The 14,729-nt window shown below is 42.6% G+C and overlaps 1 protein-coding gene across 1 annotated transcript in view; it reads left to right on the top strand.

Annotated features, from left to right (window-relative positions):
• Positions 1-14,729, top strand: part of ITGB5 (integrin subunit beta 5) — a 198,748-nt gene that overhangs the window by 149,645 nt on the left and 34,374 nt on the right. Inside the window, exon 11 of the mRNA XM_020985996.2 lies at positions 14,216-14,438. Coding sequence (XP_020841655.1) covers positions 14,216-14,438 — 223 coding nt within the window. The remainder of the gene's footprint in view (positions 1-14,215; positions 14,439-14,729) is intronic.

The following is a 14,729-nucleotide window of genomic DNA, read 5'->3' as shown; positions in this document are numbered from 1 at the left end:
CTGTTTTTCAGCCATCCATTTCCAGGCCACAGTTTTGGCTGCTGTGCTTCTAGCTCGGCCTTCAAAGGCGATATTCTAAACCAAACTCTTCAGTCCACAGAGATTGCTTCACCAGTCACTGAGCTGATGCCAGTTCTGGGGTGGAACATGGCAGCTCTTTTACTAAGTACAACAAAGCTGCTCAGTTTTTCCAGGTTGAAAATAGCAGCTCTCTCATCAGGCTGTGATGGAGGGCACGTCAGTGGAGATGCAGTAGAGTTTCCATCTCTGTGTGGTTTAGGCATTTTTCCAAAGAGGGCTAATGAGGCAGGTTGGGGCATTAGGTGCCAAACTGAGTCACAGGTGATGGGAGCCTCCCAAGTTCTTGCCTCTGCCAGTGCACCTGTGCTTACCCTGGCTACCCTTCCATCTTGTTCAGGGCCCTGGGATGGGAATGAAGTTTTCCTATCCAGGCATTGCTCCCCTCGCTTCTCTCCCCCCCCCCCCCATTTCTCTGTAAATAGAAAATACAGAAGCATTTATCCCCTGTCCCTCTTTGGCTCTTCCCATGGTTTTTGGCTGCTAGATGAGAGCCAGGGGCCAAGCCCTTTCCTTAACCTACTCCACTCCCTAGTGTGAAAGGCCCTTGAAACAGAAAAGAGTTGACATCTGGAGCCTGATCATTTGGAAATCAATTGGTAAGGCCAGTGGTGGGAAGACTCCTTGAAAAATGCTCCGCCGGCGTTTGACATCTTAACATCCGGAGTTTGTCCGGGTCTTTTAAAAGGTTCTTCTCTTTGTGTTCTGGCCTCGGCACTTAGGATTTAAAGCTGAGGTTGGGGAAAGCTTGGCTCAAAACCAAACCCTCCTTCATGCTTTACCCCATGCACTGATGCCGCTGCTGTCTTAGCTGACCTTTGCAAAACCTGACTTTATAGAGCTGCAAATGAGGTGGGAGACATGGCGGGGCAAGTGATTTTCCAGCACACTGCTGAAGAATTACCAACACATTTTTATTATGAACTAGAAAATTGGCAAACATTGGCATCTAAGAAAGAAAAAAGAATAGTGCATATGAAACTATAATTTGCAGCTTGTTTCTTTAGTATGTGTTAAATTTAACATGATAGTTGCAGTATTGCCCTGCTTACCAGTATCCCTTTTTAAAAAGTTCTGTCTTTTTAATTAACAGAAATTCCCTCCACTCCATGGGGAAAACAAAGAAAAGAAAAGAAATAGAAATAGAAATAGAAATAGAAATAGAAATAGAAATAGAAATTCCTTGTAACAAATACGTATGGCAGAGTAAATTTCCTTGTTAGCTGTGTTCAAAAAATCTATCTCATCTTGCATCCTGAGTCCAGCACCTGTCAGGAGGAATTGATGATGTGATTCCTCACTGGTCCTCTGGAATCAGGGAAGGTTATTGTGTTGATGGAGCATAATTCTCACAGCTTTCAGAGCTGTTTGTCTTTATGTTGTTATTACAGAAATTGTTTTTATGATTTTTCTCATGTCATTCGTCAGTAAGTTGTTTGTCTTAAATTGTTCTCCTGGGTCTGCTTATTTTATTCTGCATCAATTCATGCAAGTCTTGCCATTCCTTTTTGAACTTTCTCTTTCTCTCTTTTGTGTATTTATTAAATATTTTTTATTAAAGTAATCTCTCTCTCCCTCTCCTCTCTCCCCCTCCCCTATCTTCCCCTCTCTTTCTCTGTCTCTCTCTCCCTCTCTCTCACTATTACTATACTACCACTCTGCCAATTAAAGAAATTTAATTTTTTATTTAATTTTTTAATTTTCCAATAAACAAGACTTTGTTTTATCTCCTCACCTCTTTTCCTCAGTTGAAAAAGAAAGAAAAAATAAACTCTTGTAACAAATATGCAGAGTCATTCACCTCTCCCCACCCAATTCAGTAGTCCGGGCCCTAACATAATGTTTTTAGTGAGATTGGCCCAGCGATGAAGGAACAACTGATATGAAACTAAGAGAAGGGCTTCATGTTTTGGGCACTTCCTTTGGCTCCAAAGTAACAGAGACCAGTCATGCAGACCCTAGATAGGCATGCCCATGACCAGTGGCAAAATAGAGAAGCCAGATGATGCCAAGCTTTGCAGATAAACAATGACCACAGAGCCACAGTAGTAGTAAGACGTGGCTACACAGCCAGTATCAGAGGAGGGCTTATGAAGTTAGGTCTCCTCACAGCAAATACAGGAGCTTTCCACTAGATCATGCTTCCAGAACTGAACCTGTAGCCTTGTCATTACACCCTCATGCTGTATTTCCCCTTCTTTCAGTACTGGGTCCTACGTTCATTGTGTGTATGTACGTATAGTTGTATGTATGCACTTTGTGATATTGTAGCATGGTGTTGTGGCAAGAGCGGCAAACTGTGAGTCGGGAGGGCTGGGCATTGAACGTCTACTCTGATCCTTATCAGCCGTATGAATTTAGCTCTCTGTGCCTTGGTTTTCTCATTTATAAAATGGGGACAATAAACTTGCACTATCCTGTCATAGGGATATTGTGAGGGAAGCACTTTGGGAATCTTAGGGAATGCTAGAAACGTGGATTATTCTCATTTTGTTAGGTCCTTGTTTCCCAAAGAAGACTATCTACCCCTTGGGTGCAGGGATTTTGGGTTATATTTTTTGGTATTCCCCACAGTAGCAAATGGTACCCAGTTAATGATGCCAAGCTGAATAAGCCCTAAGAGAATGAAAATTTGTAGTGGGGCCAGAGTGGGACCAGAAATGGGTTGATCAAGACCTGATTTTTATATCTGGTTTTAAGAAATGGAGGGACATGGATAGTTGAGGAAGAAATGAAGAGGCAAATGGGGGCATTAACAGTCTGATGATGTGAGAGCTCTTCTTCCAATCAGCATTTTACTCTAGGGATATAATTGAGTGTGTATGGATTCAGAAAGACAACGTGGAGTTAAAAACAAAATTCCTTTGGGTGTCAGACCTGTCCTGTTTGCTTGCCTTCAGTTAAGTGGCCAAGGAACCTAGGTTACTTTCCCAAGCTATTGTAGTAGAACAAATGTGGACTTGAAGTCACAAAGTCTAGGATTCAAACCTCTTAGTTCCTCTGATCCTCAGGTCTGTCATCTTCAGAATGGGGACAATAGTACCAGTAGCACCTAACTTCACAGGATATAGTTGTGCTCCAATAAAATAAGGTATGTAAAGTGCTTTACAAACTTTAAAGTAGTGCCAATTGTCCTCAGAGAGCTGGGAAGCATCTTGTCTGCTTTTTAGGAGTCTCTTGTTTCTTCCTTTCTCTAATTTATACAAGGAGTAGAAGGAAAGTTAAAAGGGTAAGGCAAACACATTCCCAGAGGGACAAATGATACTTTTGCCCCAGGAAGACAGCAGGAAGCCAGATTAAGTGGTTGCCAAGCCTGGACTTATGACTTGTGAGGATGTGGAAAGGACAATTTGGGCAGTTCTAATCTACTTGCAAAGGAAGTACCAGGAATAGCATATCTTATTATAAGGTAGGCAACTGAGTGGGGTTTTCTCTTTGCGTTTGAAAGCAACAGATCCATTATGGATAATAGAAACTCGTGGATCTGATGAGTTACAAGGGAGCCAGCACACAATCTTGGTATACTTATTCCTTCATTCAGGAGTCTGTGTTATCAGATGGTTACTGTTCAGTTGTTTCAGTAATGTCCAACTCTTCATGACCCCATTTGGGGTTTTCTTGGCAAAGATAGTGGAGTAGTTTGTCATTTCCTTCTCCAGCTCATTTTACAGATGAGGAAACTGAAGCAAACAAGGTTAACTGACTTACTCACATAGCTAGTAAATGTCTGAGGCCAGATTTGAACTCAGGAAGAGGAGTCTTCCTGGCTCCAGGCTGTACCACCTAGCTGCCATATTGGATGGTCTGGAGAGGTTGTAACTGCTGAATGGCCATATCTGTGACACTCAGATGGAACCAAGGAAGTTGACTAGGACATTACTGCTGTGTATGCTTTAGTTATGGATACTTACTTTTCACTCTAGCAATACCCCAAGAACCTATGAGCTACAAAAATGTGAATATATTCTTTTGGTTAAGACTAGTGTAAGGAGGGGCAGCTAGATGGCGCAGTGGAATCCAGGGCGCATCAGCCCTTGATTCAGGATGACTTGAGTTTAAATATGGCCTCAGACACTTGACACTTACTAGCTGTGTGACCCTGGGCAAGTCACTTCACCCCATTGTCTCAAAAAAGAAAAGAAAAGAAAAGAAAAGACTAGTGTAAGGAGATCTGGTGTGGAAATTCCTACCTCTGAAGCACATCATCAGCAACTTGACTGTAACTTGGGGCGGGGTGCCTTTGGGGCACTGAGAAATTAAGTGACTTACCCAGAGTCATGCAGCTAGTATGAGTCAGAGGGAGGACTTGAACCTAGGCCTTCCTGAACCTGAGGCTGGCTCTCTATCCATTGTACCATGCTGCCTCTCAAATAACTTTAAGTAGCCCTAAATCATCTAGCTTTGAAAAAGCATTAGTGGGGGCAGTTAGGTGATACAGTGGATAGAGCACTATGCGTAGAATCAGGAGGAACTGAGTTCAAATCCGGCCTCAGACACTTACTAGCTGTGTGACGTCTGGGACAAGTCACTCAAACCTGAGTTGTACCCAGAACTATCCAAACATGGACAAAATATAATTTCTGATGACATAAAAATTACTCTCAAAGAGCCTTGTCACCCTGAGTACTTTTCCCCTCCTAATTTACTCACTTCCTAGCTTTGTTTTTTTTAATTTATCTTATTTATTTATTTATCTCATTTATTTATCTAGCTTTGTTTAAATTGTCTGCTTTGGTAAAGGCAGTCCATGCCATTTAGTATTCGGGGGAAGGAGAAAAAGGGAGGCAATAAAATGTGGAAACTTCCTGCTTCTTGAATTCCAAAATGGCCTAGGAAATAGCCTGGGAGCTGGAATCAGCTTATGGAAGAGTGTCGCACTACTATTTTCTCTTCCTGCTTTCAGCCCGTTGGTTTCTGTTCAAGGCCTGTTGGTCCCCCTACACCTCCTCCCTCATTAGCATCACCCCTTACATAGGCAGCCTCTCAGAGGCTTCCCTAGCATGCTCCCTAAAACCAAGAACTCTGCCTCTGATTACTATTCCAGGTCAGTTAGTTTTCATTCTCCTAGTGCTGACAATTCAGCTTCTCTAAGATCATTAACAATAACCAGAGGGTGCTCAACCAGGTATCAGTTTTACTTGCTCGTCTCACCCTTCCCCTACATCATGTACAGCAATGCCATTTGGATCCAGTCTTGCCTCATGACTGTTGCATAATATGATCAGCCAGGCATAATGAAAGAAAAGCACTAGTGGAACAATTTTTATTCAGCCATAGAAAAAGGATACCCAACTAAGCACTTGGCTCAGGTAGGTACATGAGCCTCCCCCTCCCCCCATCTCCACATAGAAATGCCTCTGATAAAACAGGGCAGGGTCTGATGACTCATACAGCCATGGGATACTTCCCAATGCACTTGTATCATACTGAGTAACATTGTTGATCTTTGTGTCTTATCCTTCTGCTGGGGTGGCAGCTGGGAGCCACAGTGGATAGACTGAAGGGCCTGGTGTCAAGTTGACCTGGATTCAAATTCAGCCTCAGATATTTACTAGCTGTGTAACCCTGGGCAGGTCATTTAATCTTTCTAACTCTGTTTTCCCTAATGGTAAAATAGGGGTAATAAAGCACGTACCTCCCAGTGTTGTTTCGAGGACCAAAAGAGAGGAATATTTGTAGAGCACTTAAGTGGCACAGTGCCTGGAATTATCAAACACTTAATAAATGCTTTGTTCCCTTTCTTTCCTTTCCCTTACTTGTCTATAAGCTTCTAGAGGGTAGGAATCCTACCTTACGTTAAATATATTTAACTTTCTCTATTATGTTTGACTCCTGCATTCCCATTTCAAAGTAGCTACTCTTTTTTTTTTCTTTTTGCAGTTGAGGTTAAGTAACTTGCCCAGGTTACACAGCCAGTAGGTGTCTGAGGCCAGATGGTTTTCGTGACTCCAGGGCTGATGCTCTATCCACTAGCTGCCCTATCTACACTCTGTTTTTTCTTTGACGTGGAAGCTCTAGATTTTGACTATGATGTTCTCCGGGAGATTTAATTTGGGGATTCTTGCATGAGCTGATTAGTGTATTCTTTCTAGTTATAATTTTTAACTTTGCCTCTTAGTTTTAGGAGTTCTGGGCAGATTTATGATATTTTGAACTAATATTCAAGCTTTCTTTCAGATAGTCCAATGATTCTTTTTTAAAATAAATTTTTATTAATAACTTTTGTTTTTTCATTGCTTAAATTTTTTATGCATTTCCCCCCTCACTAACCATCCTCACCCTGCCAAATTGAGCAAATATTCTTCTAAAAATGAAAGAAAATAAAGCCTTCAATATAAAGCTGCATAATCCAGCAAAATAAATCCCCACAATTAGACATATCTAAAAATGTACATCTTTTTCCTGAATTTTAAGTTCATCACCTCTCTGTCTGGGAGGTAAATAAACTTGTTTCATCTTCATTCTTTTGTAGTCCAATGATTCTTAGATTATCTCTTGACTTATTTTACAGAACAGTTGGTTTTGATACTATATACTCTATATTTTCTTTTTTTTAAACTTTTGGTTTTGTCTTAATATTTCTTATTGTCTCGTGGAGTCATTTTTTTCTGTATGACCTACTCTAAATTTCAGAGTGTTCAGTGCTTGGGTAAATTTTACCACCATCCATCTTAAGGTATTAATTCTCCCTGCCAATTTTTTTTCCTCTTTAACTATTCTATTTTATATCTTGTTTCATTTCTTCAAAATACTTTTCTAGTCCTTGTGGCTAGAGCATTCTTTTCTGAGGATCTACTTATATTTTTGGGGGATTTATTTTATTCTAGGTTTATCCCTTGGGCTTCTCTCACTCCAAGGTATTTCTTTATTGTGTCAGTATTCTTTTTAAAATTCTTATTTATTTATTACTCATATCTCTAGCCTCAGTTTCTCCACATGGGTCAAATTCTACTCTTGTATTCCTGGAATACTTCATCTTCCTCAAGATATGCCTGGCCTTATCTCCTGCCCTCATTCAGTCAACAAAACATTTGTTAAGTGCTTACTGTGTGCTGGTCACTGTGTTAAGAACAGGAGTTTCAAAAGAATGTACAAATAGCTCACATTCTAATGTTGTAGTTAAGGGCCAGACTGCCTGGATTGGGTTGGGTTGGCCTATGGCTGCCTGGGTATTGGTTGGGTATTACCAGCCCCCCACCTCCCACCCTCCGGGCCTAGTTCTGGATGCTGCACTGGTCCATCTGCTGCAGTAGGGGTGGATAAAGCTCTCACCGTGCTGAGCATTTAATGGCTTTTTAATTGGTTTCCCTGCTTCAGGTCTCTCCACTCTCCCACTCAGCTGCCAAAGTGATTTTTCTGAAGAGTAAGTCTGTTCCTATTTATCCAGTGTATAGCTTGCTTTGTATATATTTATTACATATTGTGTTATCCATTAGATTGTAAGCTCCTTGAGGGCAAAGACTGCTTTGTGCCTCTTTTTTATATCCTCAGCCCTTAGCATAGATTCTGGCACGCAGTAAGCACTCAGTAACTGTTAGTTGATCGGTCGATTACCTTTCCAGTCTTCTTACACTTGACCCTCCTCCACATATTCTGCAGTCCGTCAGCACCAGCTCACTTGCTGTTCCCCCATCTCCTCTTCATTGTTATTGTTTGTCCTTCATTCTGGAAGAGGACCATGACGTTAGGAAGGCGATGTCATGACTTGCAAGTGAATTGGATTTAGGTGAGATGGGGCTGTGCAAAGTCACCAGCCTCACCTCCTCCAGAGCCATGTGGGTCCAGTGGCAAGATATAGGCCGGGACAACTGGAGATGGCTCCACATGTAGTGGGAGACCTTGGCCTTTTTTAAGCGAAGGTCTTTCCCAGGTCTCAGTTTGCCTGAGGCAACTTCCATTCAGGCTAGGTACGAAATGAGGCAAAGAATAGCCTCTTTTACCTAGAGAAAAAAAAATCAACCTGGCAGGGAAGACACTCAGAGCTTTTGCCCCAAACAGAAACGATTGCTGTTTACACTCACTCTGAGCCATCCAAGCCCAAGCAATGACCAAGTGGGGCTTGGGCTGGGACCTATTGCTGGCCAATCAATGAGGTCCAGAGTGTTTGTGTTTAAGGCATGGTCCTTAAAAGGAAATCTAGCCCTTAAACCCCAAGATATCATTTGAGGTTTCAGCCATCAAAATTTATATTTCTTTGGACAGAGTACCCACAGGTGAGAGTATGATTCCCCATGCGGATAGAAGGAGAGGAGAGGAGGGAAGATCTCCTCTTCATACCTTTTTGCTAGCTGTCCCCTTTACTTGAAATGCTGTCCCTCACCTCTGACTCCAAGCTTCCCTGGCTTCCTTCAAGATTCAGCTCAATTCAGAGCACACAGGAGGACCTGAGTTCAAATCTGGCCTCAGACCAAACACTTGACACTGTGTGACCCTGGGCAAGTCGCTTAACCCCAATTGCCTAAAAATAAAGATGAATAAAAAACAAAACAAAACAAAACAAAACAAAAAAAAAGATTCAGCTCAAATCTCACCTTTTACAGGAGGCCTTTCCTGGCTTCCCAGCTGCCTAGCCTGTTTTCCCCCACCCCAGATTACCTTCCATCTACTCTGTATATACTTTGTATATGTCTAGTTATTTACATGTTGTCTGTCTCATTAAAATGTAAGCACCTCGAGGACAGGGATAGCTTTTGTCTTTCTTTGTATCCCTATGTATGGCTTGCAAGTTTTTTGTTGTTCAGTCATTTCAGTCCTGTCTGATTCTTTGTGATCCCATTTGTGTTTTCCTTGGCAAAGACACTAGAGTGGTTTGCCATTTCCTTCTCTAGCTCATTTTACAGGTAAGGAAATTGAGGCAAACAGGGTCAAGTGACTTGTCCAGGATCACACAACTAGTAAGTGTCTGAAGCTTGATTTGAACTCAAAAAGATGTCTTCCTGGTACTCTATCACTGTGCCACCTAACTGCCCATATTTTGTTTATATTTTGTGTTTAACTTTCTGTATATCATGCATGTGTTATTTCTCCCTAATGTAATGTGGATCCTTGTGAACAGGGAATGCTTTATTTTTTTCTCCTTTATATTCTGAGTGCCTAGCACAGTGCCAGGCACATAGTAGGCACTTGATAAATGCATTTTCAGTTAATGAATTCGGGAGTCCTTTAGGTACCAAGTTCTTCTCTGCATCCTCTTGAGAGAAGGTTAGGCCAGATGACCTCTAAGGACCTTCCAGCCCTAACATTCTGTTACTCTTCTTTTCAGTTTACAAACCATACACCAGTAACATAATTTATAGATATAGAATACAGAGTGAGTCTAGTTTTATCCAGATTGGAAAAAATGTCTGCCTTCTCTTGTATTTCTCCCCTGTTATGCCCCAGATCCATTCCTTCTCTCCTAGTCCTTGCCAGAAATATTGTGAATTAATTTCCAACCTGCCATTATTACCAGCTTTGGTAATTAAGAAAACCCACATTTATCTCTATCCTGAGAAGACCACAGCCATATCACTGTAAAGCCCCTGTCATCTCAGAAAGCATTCTTTTAAAAACATTTTTAATTTTTCTTTTTTTATATCACATTCTTTTCCAAATATATTCTTTTCCTAATTCTGACCTAGTGAGTCATCCCTTTTAACAAAGACTAAAAAATAAATAGCAAGAAAAAGCAGTTCAGCCAGACTAACCAACTTATTAACTTAGACTGACAGTGTATAAGGTGATCCAATATCCATAGTCCTCCACCTCTCCAAACAAGGGAGGGAGGGAGGTTTCCTTGTCTCTTCTGTGGGGACAAGTTGGGTCATTAGAATTACATTGCATTCAGTTTCAGAAAGTGCTCTGTATAAACATCCACCCACATATAACAAAACACTCTCTCCCCAACAAAAACAGTTTATATTCCCTACTTACCCTACACCCATCACCAATATAGTCCTTTGAAATATCAACTTTTATTGAGCATTTTATAGGTTTCCAATGGGCAAAGAATTCCTTACTAAGTGGCCAGTCTTTTGGCCACTCTATACTTAGTTAACGTGCTCCTTGGAAAATAGGCATCTCTTGCCATACTCAAAGACTTTCCAGTATGGGCGAGCCTTCTAGGGCTTACACTCATCTGTCATAGCCTTCTAGAACACATGGTTACCTCCATACCATGATTCATTACAGTAGGAATGTGAGGAGGAGTAGCTTTTATTTCATTCAAATACATGTTAAGCAAAGTGGCAAAGAAGTATTGGCATGTTGTCATGGAAAGAGTCCTGAAATTACTAATGAGAAGACCTGATTTTCAGTTCTACCACTGAGCTGTGAGTGAGGCTGGGAGCCCCACCTTAGTTCTCTATCTCTGTTTTTTTTGTTGTTGAGTCCTTTCGTTTGTGTCCGACTCACTGTGACCCCATTTGAGGTTTTCTTGGCAAAGATATTGGAGTAGTTTGCTATTTCCTTCTCCAGTTCATTTTACAGATGAGGAAACTGAAGCAAACAGGGTGAAGTGACGTGCCCAAGGTCATATAGCTAGTAAGTGTCTGAAGCTAGATTTGAACTCAGGTCCTCTTAACGCCAGGGCCAGTGCTCCACCCACTGGGGTAATAATATTTGTGCCATCTACCGCCTTCTACTTGTTGAGGAGAAAAATGTTTTCTAAATAATAAGGTGATAGTAAAGAGGTGAGTTGCTTTTATGTGCTGGCTCAGTCATTGCTACTAGTTATAGAAACTAACAGAGTCTTGTTTTACACAATCTCTCCTTTGCTACTGTTGGTGAATATAGTATGATTAGGAGATAGTGGGCCTCTCTCATTGGAAGTCTTTAAATGGAGGCTGGATGCCCATGGGTTAAATATATTCCTTTTCAGATATGGATTGGAGCAGATGACCACTGAGGTCCCTTTCAACTGTAAAATTAGGATTTTCTGTAACATGCTAATCATTTGCTTTTTAATATAAATATATGTATGTGTATGTATGTGTTTTCAGTAGCAATGTATGGCTGTAAAAGTTGGACTATAAGGAAAGCTGAGTGCCGCTTTTGAGTTGTGGTGTTGGAGAAGACTTTAGGAGATCAAATTAGTCAATATTTAAAGAAATTAATTCAGATTATTCATTGGAAGAACAAATACTGAAGCTGAAGCTTAAATTTTGGCCCCGTAATGAGAAGATGGGACTCCCTGGAAAAGCCCCTGATACTGGGAAAGATTGAAGGCAGGAGAAGGGGATGGCGGAAGAGGAAACAAACATGAGTTTGGACAGATTTTGGGAGACAGTGGAAGATAGAAGGGCCTGGTGTGCTGTGGTCCCTGGGGTCACAAAGAATTGGACACACCTGAACAGCAACAACTATGCATATGTGTTTTAAACCAGCTGTGCTTTCTCTGCCTGTTTTAATGGGGGATGATTGGCTATACTATATCAAGTGATATTCTTTCAAACTCATTAAAATTAGAGTTCTCGGGGTGGCTAGGTCACGCAGTGGATAGAGCACAAGACCTGAAGTCAGGAGGACCTGAGTTCAAATCCGGCCTCAGACCAAACACTTGACACTTACTAGCTGTGTGACCCTGGGCAAGTCACTTAACCCCAATTGCCTAAAAAAAATTTAAAAAAAAATAAAATAAAATTGGAGTTCTCATGGAACATGAGAGCTAAGAGGAAGTAGAATAAAAAAGTGATAAGAATTAGAGTTAGAAGAGCTGGATTCAAATCCTGCCTCTTATGCTTGCTACCATTTGTGACCGTGGGTGGGTCACTTACCCTTTTGGGGCCTCAGTTTCCTCATATGTCAGACAGCCTCTGAAGTCCTTCCATCTCTAGATTGATAATCTTATTGTCAGAGGAGGCATACTGTATTTTGCCCTGAGGCCTGAAGGAGGGAGTGGCTTTTGGCACCTGGAGGAGAGAAATGGGGAGAGAGAGAGCCTTCCAGAATAGCCTCCTCCAGAACTACAGCTTTATGTGTGACTTGGGTTGTAGCCACTGGGTTACAAGACTAGGCTGTATGCTGTGGGGCTCAAACATTGCACCAGCATCCTAGCAGTTAAATAAGAATTCCTTGCCTTCACAGGGTGTTCACCATGTGCTCCAGTGATGATTTGTAAATTGCCTTGATCACAGCACAACTGAAATATAATTTATTGTAAATCCTGAGTGGAAAAGGATGGCAAGTCTGGCAAGGATGGGGAGGGCGGTAGGGAGGCTTTAGCGATGTCTCTGAAGTCTGGCCATCTTTTAGGTCACCCTCCTTCAGGTCATGTGCCAGACAGCGTCCCCCCCACTGATTCTTTTCCCTGGTGCCAAGGCCACAGGGGAGCCCTACTCTGAGGCTCTGTTTGGGCTCACGCTCCCTTGGTGGCTGGCTGTGTAGCACATGCTGGTGTGTTCTTGCCAGAACAGAGCCTTGATTTTGGCTCGGAAGTGAGATTGGCCCCTCCCCAACCTACCTTCCGCTCCTCTAATCTCCTCCGGTGGTGGGCACGCACAGGGAATGACAGTGGATTTGTATTAAAATAGCTTTAATCAAATCTGCTGCTGAAAAAAATACGCACCAAGCAAAGATCCGTCTATCCATGTTTGAGTTATGTGCCTTTCGTGCTGATATTTGGTACCCTTCCTTTTCGTTTCGTCAGAGCTGCAGTTTCAGTGGTGTGGCAGTCCCTCCACGGACACCTGTTGTGGCCCTCCACCCCTCAGGAACTGATTTAATGAGCTGCTGCGGAAAAACTGACAAACTAAAAACCTCAATAGCTGGTGGCTAGCTTCTCGGGTGATGAGCCTGATGTACTAAAGGAGGCTGTTCCTTGGGTGACAGATCCAGGGCTGGATGGGAAGCTTTCTCAGCTTGCTGCTCACACACCTCATCAGTTCCCTCTGTCACTCAGATTGGAGGGCCTAAAGATAGCTCAGAAGTCCAGCCGGCTCTTCCTCTGCCCCCACCTGCACCCCATTCATCTGATTCTACCATGGTCATTTCCCCGCACTGGCTACTTTCCTTCACCACCCCATTCCCCACTTTACCTTAGCTCCTTTTCCTTCGTTAGAATGCAGGCTCCTTCAGGGTAAGGACTCTCACTTTTCTGTTTGTATCTCCAGCGCTTAGCACGGTGCCTGGCACATAGTAGGTGCTTAATAAATGTTTATTGTATTATATTGTAGGCTGTGCCAGAGCTTCCCTGCCCTTGGTATGCCCACAGGGTCATGGGTATCTATGCCATGATGAGGCAGTGAAGGACTCCAGCAGAGGTTGCCTCCATTAATGTATATTTTTGTCAGTGGTATTGAGCACTCTCAGCTGCGGTTAGAAATTTCCCCATGGGTGACCTGCCACCTCTTCCCCTACCCACCCTGTATACACATAAACAGTCTTATCCTCTTGTCTGTTGTGGAAAAACAGGTGGTCAGACAGACTCTTCTTGAACACTTCCAGTGACAGGGAGCTCACTATATCACGACATTAGCCTATTTTATTCCTAGTGAGCTTAACTTAAACAGCCCTTCTCCTAAAGGGCTATATGTCTTAAGTCAGTGATAGCCCTGGGCTTGGCAAATACCAAGTTACAAAATGCTGTATTTCACACTCCTGAGAAGATAATATCTGAGCCCTTTGGAAGAAGGCTCCTCCTCCCATGGGACAGCCATGATTGGACTCGATAGGTTTCTAGGCCTGGGCATTATATGTACTGTGTAAGTTTTTGTCCTCATTGCTCAGATATCTTTCTTTGGGCATGTTCAGGTCCTGTGGGGATTTTGGGGCCCAGAGCCAATGAATGAGCCAAGTGCCTCACTTGAGCTGAGACAGACCAAGGGAGTTGGCAAGGTTGTCCCTAGAATCATTGATCATACCAACCACAGTTGGATTGGACTGGGAGGGATGGAAGTTGGGTGTTGGAATTGGAAGGGACATTAGTGCTGACTAGGACCTCGTATATAGTAGACATTTAAAAATGTGTTTAGTGACTCACATTGCATTAGGTAGTGTAACTCCCTTATTTTATAGTTTGGGGAATTGAGAATTGGGGATTTTGAAATCCCTGTGGGGCTCAGCCATTTTGTGGGATAACTTAGATAAGTAACCTGTCCTATTTGTGCTTCCCATCCTGTCGAGGTCAAGTGCCCTGATGTGCCCTATGTGTTGGTTTTAGGTCACGGGGAATGCCACTGTGGGGAGTGCAAATGCCATGCCGGCTACATTGGGGACAACTGTAACTGCTCTACAGAGACCGAAACATGTCTGTCCAACGATGGCCAGATCTGCAGTGGCCGAGGGTATTGCTCGTGTGGGCGGTGCCAGTGCACAAAGCCTGGGGCCTTTGGAGAGATGTGTGAGAAGTGTCCAACCTGTCCAGACGCCTGCAGCACAAAGAGGTAATTCCCAGCACCCCACCCCACTCCTTTACTTCCTGTCTTGGCCACTGGGGCATCCCTGGCCCTAGCTTCACCTGCCTGAACCAGACATTCATGTCAGGCAACTTCTGGCACTATGCTATCCAGATGCTATTTTATTTCCTCAGGGGCTGAAAAATTTTTAATATCAGAATCATTGACTTTGAAAATTAGAAGTCGGTCAGATAATGAACATTTATAATGAATATTTATTAAGAATTTGCAAGGTACTTTGCTAAAAGCTGGAATTTTAAAAATGTCAACACCTGTTCC

Source organism: Phascolarctos cinereus, unplaced genomic scaffold, assembly GCF_003287225.1.
Source record: "Phascolarctos cinereus isolate Bilbo 61053 unplaced genomic scaffold, phaCin_HiC Scaffold_726;HRSCAF=1367, whole genome shotgun sequence".
Lineage (NCBI taxonomy): Eukaryota > Metazoa > Chordata > Mammalia > Diprotodontia > Phascolarctidae > Phascolarctos > Phascolarctos cinereus.
Note: the sequence above shows the minus strand (reverse complement) of the source record. Positions and strands in the feature narration are given on the sequence as shown.